At 41.8% G+C, this 17009-nt stretch overlaps 1 protein-coding gene across 1 annotated transcript in view; it reads right to left on the bottom strand.

Moving 5' to 3' along the window:
* Nucleotides 1–1351: 1351 nt before the first annotated feature.
* Nucleotides 1352–17009, bottom strand: part of ALPK1 (alpha kinase 1) — a 32444-nt gene continuing 16786 nt past the window's right edge. Inside the window, exons 3-13 of the mRNA XM_065634472.1 lie at nt 16703–16901; nt 14651–14710; nt 12863–12949; nt 12078–12154; nt 10344–10439; nt 9777–9881; nt 7313–9317; nt 6327–6480; nt 5099–5261; nt 2170–2356; nt 1352–1548 (exon numbers count right to left, since the gene is read on the bottom strand). Of these exons, the coding sequence (XP_065490544.1) occupies nt 1352–1548; nt 2170–2356; nt 5099–5261; nt 6327–6480; nt 7313–9317; nt 9777–9881; nt 10344–10439; nt 12078–12154; nt 12863–12949; nt 14651–14710; nt 16703–16901 (3330 nt within the window). The remainder of the gene's footprint in view (nt 1549–2169; nt 2357–5098; nt 5262–6326; nt 6481–7312; nt 9318–9776; nt 9882–10343; nt 10440–12077; nt 12155–12862; nt 12950–14650; nt 14711–16702; nt 16902–17009) is intronic.

Genomic DNA, 17009 nt, shown 5'->3' with positions numbered 1-17009 from the left:
TTGTATATGTGATAGTAAAGTGTGTTCCCAGCACAGGCGTCGTGTAGGTATGAACTTAGTCTTTGGCTGTATGAATGGAGTGGGGATGGAGAGGATCAGGGTTTTGGGGTGGGTCATTGGTAGGGGCAATGTGTAAATATATCACTTAAATATTATCGGACATCTGTTTTACTTTCATAAATGTGTTTTCTGCATTATGCCAGAAAAGCACGAGCCTGGGAGCTCTGCAGGCTGTGCCTCAACCAGCACTGAGGCACAACCCATCAGACACGTCTTCCTTGCTACTGGCAGTAAATTGCAAGTCTCTGTCTGCTCCCTCCCAGCCTTGCTGGGGACTCGGTCAAGAAAGGTGCCTCTCTTTCCTGAACACCTTCTACCTCGCAGCTTTGTGAGCCTGGATTACAGAGCCTTGAAGGGAGGGGTGCTTTGCCTGCCCAGTTAGAACCAAAACTGGCACTGAGGCTGCTCGTTCTGTATCAGTCCTTGTGCTGATCAGATGCTGGACTGCCCCCAGAACTGCTCCTTTGTACAAGTGGCTAGGTTCATGTCCAGTGAGATTACTTGTGGGAATTGGTTACAGAATTGGTCACCAAATCTGTGGCATTCACAGTTTCATTACAGGCAGAAGAGATGCGCTGGCCTAAGTGGGAACTATTCTTGGGAAAGTCTTCTGAGAGTTTGTCAAATGTCGTAGTCCTAAATTATTTATGTCAAGCATCTCTTGGTTCAAGAAAAATATTTTTTCATTGCAGAACAGCTGAGTTTTCTTGGCTGTTAACAGTTAAAACCATATTTCCATTTGTTTAGATGTTGTGTGGTCACATATACACATACACTTCTGAAGGAAACTTTTTTATTTTTTAAGCAAACCGGAACATTATCATTTGTTCCCTGAAGCATTAATACAAGTTTTTGAGAATTTTAGAGCTGGTTGAAATACAGCTCTCTGCTTCTGTCTCATTCCATCTCATATCTCATTTTCAAGGAGCAGATGGTGCCTATTGCCTTTACAGAGTCTGCTGATGGATTAGAAGACTATACAGTCTTGTAGTACAGCTCGAGCTGAATTTTGGAGGCTGTTTTCTTACTCTTCCTATGTTCTTCTGTTAGTTTTTACAGAGGGTTATAACAACATGATGTTCAGATGGTACAGAAGATGGTAATGTGGTATTACCAGCCTGGATACAAAGACCAGAACTTGCCAAACTCATGCAGGTAAGGACTGACCCAACTCACATGGGTGTCATCGCAGTGGCTCTGTTCTCACAAAGACAGTATGCTGCTAAGTGTGTGTAGGATAAAATACTGTCCAGCTTATGGGTCATTTCTTGTTTGACTGTCTTGTGTGAGTCTACATTGGCAGCTCTACTGAGGGTCTTGTTAAAGAAAGGCAGCGACAGATTTCATTGCATTCCACATGTTGATCATTGAAGAAGTAATAAATTCCTTTCTTCCCAAAGTTGGAGTGTGAAACATCTTTGCTATTAAGAGAATGAATCTGAGGGTCTGTGAGGTAGATGAGGCCTTTCCCATTACCTGTCACCCAACCTGTGGAAGAAAGGATACATCCTGGTATCAAACATCACAGCCTTCATATTATCATACTCAGGACTGTCTGCTTGGCACAGCCCATGCTCTGTTAATGTCACTTCAGTAATTCCCAGTTTACACCTATGTCAGCAAAAGCAGAACCCTAAGAGGTACAAAATGAATATTTAATGAAATTAATATCCCAAAGATACCTGTGAGCTAAAGGCTGAGTCTGAAAGGTTTTATCCTTGGCTCTTAATCAAAGAGCTCAATTCTCCTTTAGCTGAATAGGGGATCCTTTTTTAGGTTTGCCAATTTTAGGAAGGAGAAAGTGTGACAAAACTCGCTGCTTCTTTCAGTGGTTCTCCTTTAGACGGTTCTACAAGACACATCCTTGCAGACTGGCTTTAGCCTAATTGGATGCGGACCACTCCATGGCATGAAGCTGTGGCACACTTGGGAGTATGGCTTATGTGCTCTTGCTGTGATGCAGTGGTGAGCAAGAGCACTGCTCAAGTCAAAAATATACCTGCACATACCTCCCTCGCTTTATGTCATTTAGAGACAGTACATCCTTTATATAGCATATTCTGCAACTTGAGAGAATATGCAATAAATGAAGATCATTGTAATACAAACCTTGCAGATCAACAACAACGTCTGTTCCATTGGAGAACTCATAGGAGAAATGGCCATAGGCCAGACCATACTCTGTGGCTTTGTACTCATTCTTTACTACCTTTGTGTTATTGGATAGCTTCACAAACTCCCCAAGGATGTAGGGCTCCACACTCACACATCCTTTTATAGTTCTGTCTTCCAGTATCTGAAAAGAGAGTTTTAAAGACAGTCATGCAAGCAGAAATGTGAAAACAAGGATGCTAAGGCTCCTCTAACTGAAATCTTGTTTTTTCCTCCTAGAACTTTCCATCTATAAGATCGATAGAAAAAGTTTCCATATTAACCTTCTGCTGCCTCAAGACACAGGCTGTTTAAATAAGGAGCTCACATTTAACTAAAACAAAGGGTTGTACAAGGTCCAACACAAAGTCAGCCTGAGAGGCCAAACTCGGTAAGCAATGAATTCTAGAAATATGTAGTTTGTCCAGAAAATAGGAAACTTATTTCAGGAGACTGTGTCTAAATAATAAGCTAGAAAGCTGAAAAGATTTGGGTAAACCTGAACCCAGTCTTTCTTCAGTGTGTAAATACTCAATGGGAGATTTTGGCATTTTTTTAGTCACTTCTGTGTTCGGAGACTTGGATGTACAGATGCCAAGCTCTCATTAGGCCTTATTAGCAAGTGGCATAGAGCCAGATGTAGTGTTGGAATGGCTAACAGAAATAGTAATATGCATAGCATGCTATCGTATATGTACTCATAATGAAACAGTGAATTCAGCTCTGTACCATGGAGGGTAGCTCTCCGTATTTGACACACAAGTCAAACCCAAAATTGAGCGTTAAGAATATAGAAGAGATCATTTACTTTCCTGCTGAGGGCTGGATGAAAGCTTTAACCTCTATGCCGGATGCGGCTCCTGCCTCTCATGATCAGGCTGGGTGCTGGCACTGCAGGGCCGTCTGCCTTGCGGCTTTGCATGCTGCCCTCATAACCATCTCATAGAGGAAAGAGAGCAGAAGAAAGAGCTGTCCTGGCTACAGTTACCTGAAACACATAAGACCACTATGATCCACGCATTAAGCCTTGAGGGCACGTCTAATGCAGCCTTCCCAGCCTCCACGTGTTTGGAAGTGAGTGGACAAAGCAAGAATCTCCCATGATCAAAAGTGAGTGTTGCTTTGGTTGAGTTGTAGGTATTTGAGCAGCTGTTTTTTGTTGTTTAAATAGACTAACCACAAAGTGCTTCTTTTTTTCTTGAAACTTCCAGCTTCGAGTTCCTTGTTTTTTCACCCCACTCAAGAGAAAGTAATTCTCATGACTTTGCTGCCTCTCCCTCCCAGGCTCTCTCAGATAACTCTCCACATCAGCTCTCAGCCACTTGGTTTGTGTGTCTTTCAGCAGGCCATCTCTGAGGCTGGACCACTGGGATGGAGGGACAGAAACGCTCCTCAGCGAGAGCTGACTGATGGATCTGTGGCCCTGCTGAAGCTCACAGCCCTGCCAATTCCACTAGCCTTTCTTCATCTGTCCACGTATACTCAGCTGCACGGAATGCACAGGTATTTCCTTCTCGTGACAGAGTACGTCCCATGCAGAGATGTGGTGGAGGGATATCGGTTGTGCTCCCAGGGACAAGCTGAAAAGGAGCTGAACATAGGGCACTGTATCAGTGGTGAGGCTGGGTCAACAAGTTAATTGAACTGTGGTTTAAAGGTGTCTGTGTCAGTGAAGCACTCTTCACAGATGCGTGTGGCATGGGCTGGAGCAACTGCCAGGGAATGATGTCTTGGAGAGACATAGGGCACTTCTACCCAGGCAAGTCCCATCCCTCTGTCTGCTGAGGTGGACTGCTTCTTAATTTGGTGACCTATTCCACTTCTCATATGCTAAGGGGTTATCTTTGGGAAAAGAGGTGTTTTTTGTGATAGCCATTTGAAGGACGACTGAGCTGCCAGTGTGATAAGGCCATGAAAAATGCAGATCTCACTAAGGGTAAGGATTTCTGTTGCCACTGCAAAAGGCAGAGTGGTCTCTGGGGAACACTGTACAATTCTGATCATCAATATTTAAGAAATATGAATTCAAAGTAGAACAGGCTCAGGGCTTCAGGAATGAACAAGGGAAGAGAGACCTGTATCTTGAGGAGACACTAAACCAAGCTTGGCTTCCCTAGCTGAGAGAGCAGTGGCTATGAGGGGGTAATATTGCTGCTCGTTTCTTAAATCTAGGCCTCAGAGGAGTAGTGAGAAAAATGAGAAGTGTAAACTGCTTTATTTTAGGTCAGAAAATAGCAAAAAGTTTCCAGTCATCAGGAGAGCAGTTATAGAATGATTTCTTACTGGAAACGATGGAGGTTAAAATACAAAATACAACATGGCCACTTTTTATATCTGTCTTAATGAGTGTAAAAAGGGACTATGCAGTGTTGTTGCCTGTGATATCAGGGCACTAGACCAAATCAGTCTCAGAGAGGTCCTTTCCAGTCCTGTGTTCCTGAAATTTAGCATGCAGATAAGACCTCTAAGTTGTCCTGCAGCAAATCAACTTGTCTGCAAGAACCTCACTTACTGGGTTCTAGTGAAGTTCAGATGATTTTGTGGTGCTCAGAATGGGCCACTTTGTTGTTCAGATTTCATAACTACCCCTGAAAACAGATGTTCATGTATGACATAAAAGGCTGGGTGATTCCTGGGCTTCATTGACAAGTGAATTTCTGGCTTCTAACAGGACACAGCATCTTTTCTGCCAGTTCACCCATGAACTCATAGCTCTACTGTAGGTGTCTCTTGTCCCAAAATAAGCAAATGCACCCACCAGGTAAGATCACATGAATTATAGTGTGTCATCTAGAGGTGGCCTAACTCCTAATATTTTAAAAAACAAAATTTACTTAAGACCCTCTTCCCATCAATTCATTTGTATTGTTTAGAAGACAGTTCTTACCAGGAGTACTGCAGATGGGATATAAAAGATTTGGGTAGGGACCTTTTGCTCATACAGTCTTTTGTTGAATTCTGTCACATAGTACTGGGCAGTCATTTGCCGTTCCACGTCACTGAAATGATGAAGCAGCCCCTTTTCTTGTTTATATTCTTTCCCAACATACCTAAACAATACAGTGATACAGAAACATCACTACAAAGCAGAGCTTGGCTGTTCAGAAGCAAAGTCAGCTGTTGGTGGTACGTTTAAAATGGCAGTGATTAAAGTTGTGGGTTTTTTTCTTTTATAGATCTTACAGGCATAAAATGTTGTACTGATCAATCAAATCCTATGATGGGGGTGGTTTCATAACACCAGGATATTTAAAGTCAGCTCTTCTTGACTTTGCATGGAGACCCTATTTAGAGATACCTAAAATACTGTTCTTAACCCATAAGAATTCTTAAGCTGCTTCTAATAACAATGCAAAACCTGCAATTAGCAGTTATCAGAGTTCTTCTGGTGCAGAGGCCTTTATCAAGCAAATAAGTGATTTTAATCCTGCTTTCAGAGAAGATGCACCCATTGCATAAACCCACAGCTAAAATTAAAGAAAAGCAACTTAAACACCTTTTTGCCTATAGGTCTTGAGATATCTACATATATATATTTGTAGAGCTTGCTATGTGTATATATAGATATAGCTATATTACTAATTCTCTAATGCAAAGCTAGAGGACAAATTAAATGGAAGCAACATTTAAGATCTCATGAGATTATCCCAGCACAGACAAAAGTGAAGTGAGGCCTAAGAGCTGTCATGAACAAAGAGACACTAACGGGGTAGTTAGAAAGCAACAGTGAAGTAGATTTTTCTTCCCAGAAATTCAACAGTAGAGACTTACATGGGGTGATGGGAAGAATTATCATAGCAGAGATTGCCAAAATGCCCAAGAGATTTGGGAAAGCCATAAAACATTCTTGCTACAGAAAATCAGTCAAAATGTAACCAAATGTAAACTAGGTTGAAATAGAATAGAAAAGAATCAATCTTCTCCCACTGCAACTACGATTTCTGTAGTTGTCCAAGTAAAAACTTCTACTATCTTCTGTACTTGATAAAATCTACAAGGCACTGGACTAGCTGAATCATAGGTATAAGACAAATCTTATCAGACAGTTTCCATTCATATTTACACAGAAGTAGCATTGATAAACATTTTGTTTCAGAAATTGGTTTGGTCAATACCTTCCCAGGCTTTCTTCTTGGTGCAGGAAGTGTATCCAAAATGCACTTCTCTGTTTGCCTTCCTTTGCCACGTTCAGGTAGTCCCCAATGAATACAGCTGTTTCTTGGCCTGACCACAGGCCTGATTTCTTTGAGTATTTTAAAAGAAGAGCAGCTACAAAAAGAAAACACCATAGGTAGAAGGGACAGTTCCACAGGACTGCTCTAAGCTTGTGCTGAGGTATGAAATATCAGCACCCAGGAGATAAGATATCCAGCCTTCTCTGAAAGCAAAGTATTGGGCTATAAAATATATGGTAAGAGATATCTAGATGCAGAGTTGGATATTTTACATTAATGACAAAAAAAAGGGGCTTGAGACATGCAAGATGGGATGAGCCCTTAGTGGGTTGTACTTACTGAGTTCAATGAGGCATCCTATAGTGGTGCTGCTCCTAGCTTCTGTATTTCTTAGTGTATTGATCAAGTGTGTGTATATTAAGGCATGGCAAATAAATTAGGCCATTATTTATGATTAACCTAATAATAATTATTATCTCATATGTGGTTTTCAGGGATGAAATGTGGAATCTAAATGGGCAACAAAACCAGAGACTCAAGTAATGGTGCAGAAAGAACTTGATGAACTGGCACAGGGAGTTCAAGCAGCCTGAGTTACCTGTTGTATGAAGGGAATGAAGCAGGAGGGACTGAGTGGGCATGAAGATGGAGCCCATTTCCATGACGCTGTGACTGATGTGCAAATGGGAAAGAATGAATAGGAGAAAATGGTTCAAGGGAACTATGCTATTACTAAATGCTGCTAGTATGTAGTTAGTTACTAGTATGCTGTTACTAAAATTCTTGTACAGAGACTCATAAAACAACAGAAAACAAAGCCCTAATAAATGATGACTAAAACATTGTTAGAAAGCCTCAGTCAAGACTGTTCTCTGTGGGAGTGCCTGTTGTTGTGCGAAAATGCCCATCGCTGTATGGAAACTTACAGTATGCTTTATGAAGCTGCTTAGACTTAAAAATTCCAGTAGGCATCAGTCTCTGGACAAGCCAATTATGTTCTACCCCTGCCAGAAGCTGCATGTAATCATCATCCCTCAGAAGTCGAGCATCAAGGACTTCTTCCTTGGTTCTCCCAGGTGTGAAGAGGAAACCACTTCCCCTTGGGCTCCGAAATGCACCTTCAGGGGAATTCTTGGGCATCTGTGCTGGTTTGTGCCATGAACTCAGAGACGAACTGGACTGTCTCTTGCTGCTCACCATGTCCTGAGACTTTTCTTCATCTTCCTCAGTAGTGGCACATTCAAAGTGCTTGGTTATGGATATCTTTCCCCTCAAGGACAAAGTTGGTCGTGCACTGGGAGTTGGTTGATGCTCTGGAACAGATGCCACGGGATAGTCGTTTACTAAGTCTCCAATACTGATGAAATCATATTCAGTGTCATCTCTTGTTTCTGCTTGAGGATCTACTTGGGGCACTTTGACTGTTCTGTTTCCCACCACGGCAGATCTCCTCAGCCAGTCACATACAGAGGAGTCACTGGCCGTTTTTGGAAAGATGCTCCTTGACGGTACAGAAGCAGCACCGCCCTCCCTGCCGCTGTCCAAGGTGCTGCAGCCCTGGGCCGCGGGCGGGGCTCCGGCCGCGGCCTCCAGCTCCGCCCAGGAGGAGCCGGACTCCTCCTCATCCTCCTCCTTCTCTTTCTTCTTCTTCTCCTCCTCCGGCCTGGTAGGAACAGAGAAAGAGGTGGAGAGGGAAGGAACCGCGTTATTATCTACGTCTGCGTTATCCACCTTCCCAGCTTTCTTTTCTGAAGAGCTCCTTGCATGGTGTCTTCTCTCACGCAGCTTTTCTCCACTGAGAGAAGCCTTCTCCACCAGCCTCCCAGCTGGGGGTGTATCTACCTCTTGGGAAGGCAGAGGAGATTCCAAACTGCTAAGCAGAGGCTCTGGAGGACAGGCTCTGGGAGGCAATGAACACAAGTATGCAGCTTGACCATTTTCATCAGATTCTGTTGTGCAACACTGCTCCTCCACTGAGCCCTTTTCCTGCTGCTGCCCTTCCCTGGGAGACCCTTTGCTGCTATTATAGTCCAGTTCCTCCCAGCTGGAGGAGTAACTTGATTTTGACAGCTTGCACCAAGAGTTCTGTGAAGTAGTGGTTTGACTCCTGTTTTGCCACCTGCTGAAAACACTGTTTTCATAATTTGTTTCTATTTCTAGTGGTTGAGTGTCTTCATTAAAGGAATTTTTCATCACATCAGAACCAATGTGTTTATTTCCTGTCTGGCCACTGAGTCTCTTCAAGTTACTTCCTGCTTTTGGTGAGTTAAGCATTTTGGCAGGACCTTTCCTCTGGTTCACTGTTTCTTCAGTGTTATACACAGTGTCTATGTTTTTGGTTTCTGTATTTAAGGTTGTGATACAAGCTCCTGCTTGGTTTTCTCTCAGTGTGGTTTTATGAACCCTGCAAGTGTTTTCAAACACTTCACACACTGACAGATGATGCTGAGAATGCATGGCCAGGATTTTCTCAAAGCTGGCTTCCCCTTGCAGGATAGGTTTTTCCACTGTGGCTTTATAACTGTCTGGAATGTAAGACCTGGCATCAGAATTAGGGAAGCTTTCTACTTGCAAGCACTTCTTAACAGATGTGATCAGAGACATGATCTCTTTGGCAAGCATTCCTTTCTCTTCCTCTTCTGTACCTGAAGTGCTGTACGTATGCAGTTTCCCCATGGCTTCTCTACATAGTTGACCCACTTCATGGAGTTTCTCACTCTCCCCATAGAGCCATCGATGCACGGTTGTGAGGCAGAAAGCAGCTTTAATAAAACTATGGAGCTCCTGCTTGCTGGTGACTGGACTGTGTTCATTCTTCGTGAGAAGGCCAATCTCAAAGGATTCTTTGGCTTCAGACAAGTAGAACTTTCTCCTTTCTGGAGGACAGTCCTTGGAGTGACTATAGGATAGCAAACACACCCCACGGATATTCTGGGAGGGGACAAAAGAGGAATCAAGGAATTAAAAACCTGGACCTCTGTCAGAGATAAATAAAGGCAGGAAAAAATATGTTTGTTTCTTCCCTTCTACAATTTGAAGTGAATGGCAGCTCCTAACTCCCTGCTGCTCTGCTTCCTGGAGGAAATAAGCTGCTTTTCCCCGCCCCCCAACCCCCCCCACCCCACCTCTCTGAAATATAGCTGTAGTTATAGGAGAAGCACGACTCCTTCATGGGCTTGAAAGCCCATCCTTACTCTGTGGACAGATACTGCTTTCTGCCCATCTTCTTAGCTTCTGACGGGAGTTCAGAGTAACATATAGCAGCATACCCACAACACAGACACAACCCCCTCCATGATGCAATGTTTGAAAGCTGGATTAGAGCCAAATTTAATAGCCTGAACTCTTCCCTTATATAAATAACATTTCAGAATGAGGACTAACGCTTACCACGGCCGTGAGCACAAACAGTGGGGTGTACTGGCTGTAGGCTGCTGCGAGCTTGCAGGCCTCAGCAGCTGCTAATAAGCGATGACCAAACTCTCGGAGAAGGCTCTGGTGAAACAAAAATAGACAGGTCTATCTGGTAAGCAACCCTGCTAAATTGAAGCAAGGCAGCTTGGGATCTGTTTATTGTCTGTTGTAGATTCCCTGAGGTCTCTGAGACCTTTGAGTCCTGATAGAGCAGGACGTCATATCTTAAACGACAGCCAGGTCTGTTTCTGCATGAGCCTTTTTGATTAGGTTTACCATAGATGTGTCACTTTTTGACCCTATACGTATTCTAGATATTACACAGACTCACATACACTCTGTAAATATTCTCAATGTTTTCTTTTTCCTGAAGCAAGAAAAATCTTCCAACTAGGTGCTAATTAACTTTTTCAATGGGACTTTCTTCAGCCCTCTCAGCACAGGAGAGGAACTAGGGGAAGAACAAAGCATGGGTGAATTTGGAACAATGACATATAGTCCATCTGAAGAACCTACACACATGAATACCAAACCAAGTCTTACCAGGTCAATCTCAGCATTGGTTTTAAAACGTACATAATCCTTCTCACTCATGGAAGCAAAGATGTCTGCCATAATACCCAAAGAAGTAGCAATTCCCTGAAAGAGAAATGGAAAATTATAATATTGGTTTTCCCCTTGTATTTGAATTTTATTGCTCACAATAAGGTAGGTTCTACGTAGAACATACTAGAAAAACAAATAAGAAAAAACAAACACAAAACCAACCAAACAACAACCAAAAAACCCCCAACCAAACAAGATTCAAAGAGAAGTACTGCTCAGAAAATCAGAAATATCATCTTGGTAGGGTTCTATTAATTTCAACTTGTAGAAAGTGCAGCCTGGTGGATCCATATGAGTTTCCATGAGTGGCAGCTATCCTGAGTACCACTAACTCTAGCTTTCAAGATAAATGGCATTGGAAAACTTAGCATTGCATTTTCCAGGGTGTTGTTTGTGACAATGAAAATGTAGTCTTGTGATGTCACTAAATCTGCATTAAGCCCTTGGCTAATCATATCTGAAAAAAGACTCAATCTGTTTTATGATTGTTTTTCAGAGAAGACCATAGAAAGCCAAAAAATATGTTTAAGAACTGGCCAGTTGATCCCAGTCTTTCTGAAAAATACAGGGTGAAGACATCTAGAGAGATGATAGAAGTGATAAATGCTCATCGCACATAGCCTAAGAAAACACACTTTTTTAACACCCTTCCCTAGGTTATTGAACTGTTTGAAAAAAAAAATAAACAGAGCTGGACAAAAGTTGAGAGTTCTCGAGTTTAGAATTGGGTTTTTTTTGGTAACTTGTAATTGGTTCTATAGAACCAATTAAAAAATAAGACATGAACATAACACATAGATCTATGAACTTGCTAGTTGTCTCTTTCTCTGGAAGACTTTAATTATTTGAGCTAGCTATGGGCCTGCCCAGCTAAATAGTTAAGAATGCCAGGAAGTATCTGTATGCTTTTTGCAAAATTCACTACACATCTTTGGTCCCATAGAAATGTTTTGTGATTGAGGTCAAGCCTTAAGGTATGGCAGAGAAGAGGTGACGAGGTCTGTTTCTGTGCTGTATCCTATGCTGGGATACAATTACAAAACTTCTTAAAGCATCACCCTAGGACTTGCAAGACTTAGGTTCACATTCCTGTTTAGCTACGGACACATGGTGTGATTGTTGCTTCATCTACAGTGAGAAGATTAGTGTGGCCAAGCCTCACAAAGCTGTTAAAGATAGATATGGTAGCTGTCGCAAGGTGTTCAGATGCTGCAATGCCAGGGAACATCCATTACTCACAACAGATAGTGTAGTGCAGCTTGTGAACACCCCAGCAATAGACATTTTTGGTTACTGGGAAAGAAATTTAATAAGGAAAGGAAAGGGAAAGGGAAAGGGGAATCTATGACTGCATTCTGGAATTAGTTTGTCCTTTAGTCTGTCAGAAGCTCCTGCGACATACTAGGTGATGGTTCACTTCAGATGATTCTGCTTAATGAAAACTACTACTTTCATTACCCTGCAGGAAAAAAGGTGTCTGTAAGTCTGTGTATGCATGCGGAAACAATGTGCAATACCAACTTGGGCTAGAATATTTGTCCTGCATGTTAACCTTGTCTGAGGTGCATAATTGAAACTTTATTGCTGAAAGACTTTTCTGAAGTAAACAAAAGCTAATCTGGAGTGATTATTAGAATGGCAAGGATATCCAGAGTGAAAAGGAATTCCTACCTTTTTATCTGGTTGAGGCAGTTTGAAATATCCCACAACAGAAGCCCAAATCAACTCTGCTGCCTCATACCACATCCCTGAAATAATTGAGAAAAATAGTCATTAGGAGATTACTGCTACAGATGGCTTTCAGTAGTTTATTTTATACCTCCTTGAGTTAGGAGTCCTCAAAACAGTATAAAACCATACTATGGCATTTTTTGCTTTGACAACACCGAACATTTATTAGTTTCCTTTAGCTTTTGGCTGTGCATAAACAGACATTTTATGCTCATGAAAGACCTCAGCTCAACAGTCATGGAAGGTGAAAGGTTACGCCAAAAATCTTAAAATTAAGGCTGTTGGCCTCAGGTACCAGGCCCTGAATACAGAAGTCCATCACGCTGAAAATGAGGGATTTTCTTGTCCTGAGAGAGGAATTGCTGGGATGTACCTGTGATAAGCTACTGCATGCCTTTGGGAACAGCCAGTTTGGGAAGAGCATTAGCAAACATGGAGTAGCACAGGGCAAAAGGGAACAATGTTCCAGAATGCTTCTTGACTGCTGCTAAGATTAATAATATAATGCTAATTTCTAAAATGTGTTTGCTTGGCACATGGCTCTAGGTCCTTGCTGCAAACAGATGTGTGTACAACTCATCTTCTATGACTGTGTTACAGGCATCAGGCAGATGTTCTACACAGGCTAAAATGCTGCCATATGACAAATGCACCATTTTAAAGCTTGACTGCAAAGAGAAGAAATACGGGAAAATGTTGAGCAGGGAAAAAAAAAACCACCTTACCAAGCTTTTGCAGAATCTGTCCTCTGATTTGTAAGCAGACTGACTGAACGAGAACCCTATCGCTTTCCTTAGCATATCGCCAGGTACCTGCAGAAAGAGTTGAAAAACTCAGTATAGAATGAAACATGCTGTTGTCATTTTAACCCTCTGAGGGTAACCCAAATCCCAGTAAACTGCCAGGTTTCTCTCCACTGAATTCAGCTGGTTTCAATCAGGACTTACAGCCAGAAAGATGACAAAGTGACAGTGCATTAAGGAATATACGTAGACAGGTAGATGAGCATGTGGCTTCAGTGACAGCAATACAGAGCATAGAAACAACATAAAAAGTGAAAGGTACCTCTCTTCTGTGAAGTAACAAAAAGTCATTGTATAGAAGCACCGTACAGAGTTATGCTAAAAATTAGTCAAAAGGATGAATATGGCATATCTTCGCTATCATCAGTATATACAGCAGAGCAAAATACTTTTAACCATTGGCAAAATATGTTCTTTTCAGATATCGGTATGTCATGAAGACTAAACCAAAAGTTTTCATGTTAACACAGCATAATTAGATACACAAATGAAGCCTTTCATTATCAAATCTATATTGAATTTCAGAAACTAACATGAAATAAAATCACTAAGCTTTCCTAAGTATTATGAACATTTCACCGCAATTCTCAGCATGAAGTATCCGTTCAATAACACCTCTTCAATGTTAAACAAGCAAGTATTATCATTGAATATTATGAAAACATCTTAAAAAGAAAAGCATAATTCCAAGAGAGATGAAATGCAGTGTTTTGCGTAGCCACTGCTACTTTAACAGCGATAGCTGGTATTTTGTTTAAAGCCCTCTTGTGTGGGGGCCCTTCTTGTATGAGAATCTCAGTTTCACACAAAAAATAAACCAACAAAAACCAGAACAGGCTTCTTAAATTTTCTAAATTTTATGGTAGCAAATAAACCTGAATGTATTTACTAAATAAGCTCTGAAGGCTAAGAAAATGGATAACAGATACATAACCCTATAATATATTGTCTCAAAACCATAACTAACTAATTATTATGGATGTCTGTCAAAATTAGTGCTTTATTACCATTAGAAAAACTACACATCCCTCCAGATCTGAAACAAACCACATGATCAGCAGTATAATCATTTGACAGACAGGGGAAAAAATAATAATAATAATAAAAAGTAATTTCTACAAACTTCATCATGCATTAAGGAATGTTCACATTTTTACAGTTTTGCATGTCTATCCAGCAATAGAAGAAAGTGCTGTAACATCCATAACTTGCTCTCTTTTTTTCTTAACTCCAAAAGATACTAAATAATTACACTGCAGCTTGCTACAGGTCTAGAAGAAATTATTCATTTAGATCATCGGTCAGTGTGAATTTGGAGGATAAGCATTACTCTAACAATCTGGATTTTTGAGGGGGAGGACTTGTCTTTGTTTTCTAGATCAGTCAATTGCTTGAAATTGGTCTACATTTAAAAATTCTCTGGGCAGAGAAATTACTAGGAAAGCTGTCAATCCAGAATATTTTTCCACATAAGAGAAGATATACAAGGATGGATTATGGAAGTTTCAAAACAAAGTTGCAGTTTCCACATTTTAGCAAAGAACGGTAAAGAAAAGAAAAATGTGACATAAGGAGTCATTACAGAGGTCAGATTGGCTGTATTTGAAGATTATGTGACTGTTAAAATGAGTACCAAAAAGTCCCACCAAAATAACAACTATGAAATTGGAAAAGATATATATGTATATAGATACATGTATATACACGTACCCGTTGCTCCATTGTCATTAATAAGGCTGCTTAGGATATACTCAGCTTTTAAAAGTTTACCTGATTTAAAAAAAAAAAGAAAATTAATATAAGAATGTATAACGTGGCATGAAGTGAACAAAAGCACTCATCAGTGAAAGCCTCTTCAAATTGTACTCTTCTTCCCAGCACTGTCATTGTGTCCACACTTGGACTAAACTTCGCAATTAAGTATGCACTGCAGATGCTGCCTCAAGCTCAGGAACCTCTTTGACACAGGCTATTTCACATGTACAAAAAATATTGCAAAAAATGCTGATGAGACAACCGTTTCTAGCTAGACACTTGCTTCAGAAAACCTCATAGAGAAGCTGTGTGATATTTAACCTGATACATCCCAATATCACCTGCACGTAGGTTTGTTGTTGTCAATAGTCATAAATGTACAGGCACTACATTCTGTAATACGCGGTTGCACAGTAAGATGAAATGATGTGTACATCTGTTTTACTTAACACACTATACATTCCTGGAAAAGTGCTTAATCTTAAAAAGTGAGAGTCAGGCTCTGGTATTTCTGTTGAATTTCTCCGTGTGCCATCTGTGGCCTACACTGTGGCTTCAGTAAAGCCACCACAAGGAGCAAACAACAGATACCTCTCTGCACATTGGCTTTAGAGTAAATCCAGGTGCTAACACAAGCCCCATGGTGTAGGCAGATGGCTCCAGGCACTGATTTCTCGCTCTGCTCCTTCCCATGCGTTGAGCTGCTGCAGGATTCAGAGCAGGGGAGGTGGCAACAAGACTGTGGCAGGCACTGAGCTTCTGCCCACCCCACCGGTTGGGAATCCTGCTCTTTTATTGCAGAAGAAAGTAGCCTACCCTGCTTCCCTCAGCAGCAGAGCTGCCTGTTTCTGTCCCACAGGTTTTCTAAATGGAAACGCATTTTAGTCTCACTGGGGAGTTGACCGTGAGACGAAGCTCTGCAGATGCACCTCAAAGCCAGCCGACCTGATGTCCCACCACAGAAAGCACAGCTGCAGGCCATGCTGCCTCCCTGTCACTCTCTACCTAGCTTTTAAGAACTACCCTAAACATAGAATATATAGCCAAAACCACAGCATAGAAAGTATGCAACAAGCAACACACAGTGGAGATTCTGCATTTCAGCCAACTGTCACACGGCTCAGAGGTTTTGTCGCATGGCCGGAGCTGGCTTGGTGGGCTGCAGGGGGTGACTTAAGGTCTAATTTGATCAGCTTTATTCATGTCAAACCTTGCTTTTGTCTCAGTTGTCCAACAGAATTCAAGAAAGCTGCTCCAGTCAGTGAAGCAGTGCAAGTGTTGGCTGAACTAGCCCATCAATTGGAGTGTGCTGGTGTAGAATGCCAATGGGAACATTAGAAGTCTACAGCCATAAATAAAAATGGATATGCAGGGAACATATAGCTCTCTTCTCTGCAAATAAAATATTCCTCAGTTGTGTTTTTCAGAGCAGGTCTGTGTGGTTTTGTTTTCTTCTCCCCAGTGGGACAGTGTGAAGATACATAAGAGACATTAAAAATCCTTCAGGTGTTGTCTACTTTATAGGAATGATGGTTTTTTTTTTTTAATCAGTTTATCCTCGAGGAGTTGTAAGCTGCATTGTTTGCATAGTCAAGTGGTCCCAATGAAAAAAAAAAAGCAGCTGGGATAATGCAGAAAAAATGCCGTGATTCTAATTTATTTTTTAAAGGCCCTTGGTCAGAAGTATAGCAATTCAGATATCTCTGTTTGAAACCAGCAGGGAAGATTTGTTAAGGAACAAAAGCTCCAATTAGTATTTTCCACACCCTTTCACAATTTTCTCTCCCGCTTTTGGCTCTGAAACCCTTTATACCAGCCCCTTTGTGCTAGTGAGAGGAGCTGGGAGGGCTCGAGGGGGCTGGGAGTGGGCTGTGTGTTTGAAAAGATGGCACCGGGGCCATAAGGATGTCATCCCTCGTAAGGGACAAAGTATCTTCTTCAAAGTCAAGTAGCTCCTAATTGGGCCTGAGCTGAGAAAATGGAGCGGCGGCTCCGCAGGGGCATTACCTGCATTGGCGGAGAGGCGAGCCTGGCGGATGACCACCTGAGGGCCGATCGGCGTGGTGGGCTGCAGCTTGTGCAGACCCTTGGCAATCTGAAGAAGTTTGCTGGAGGCATCAATCCAATATAGGAACCGGTCAATCAGGAACACAATAGCAGCTGCCGTCACACAGTCCTTGACCACGATGGAGGCTTTCAAATAAACCTGAAAAGAACACCAGCGCCACAGGGCAACCTTGGAGAAATTCACCTTGCAAAGGCTCAGCTAACCGTTTACAGAAAATGCTCAGCTTTAGTAATCCTCTGCCTAATG

This window comes from Caloenas nicobarica, chromosome 4 (genome assembly GCF_036013445.1).
Source record: "Caloenas nicobarica isolate bCalNic1 chromosome 4, bCalNic1.hap1, whole genome shotgun sequence".
Taxonomy (NCBI): Eukaryota; Metazoa; Chordata; class Aves; order Columbiformes; family Columbidae; genus Caloenas; species Caloenas nicobarica.
This window is presented reverse-complemented; position numbering and strand designations above follow the sequence as displayed.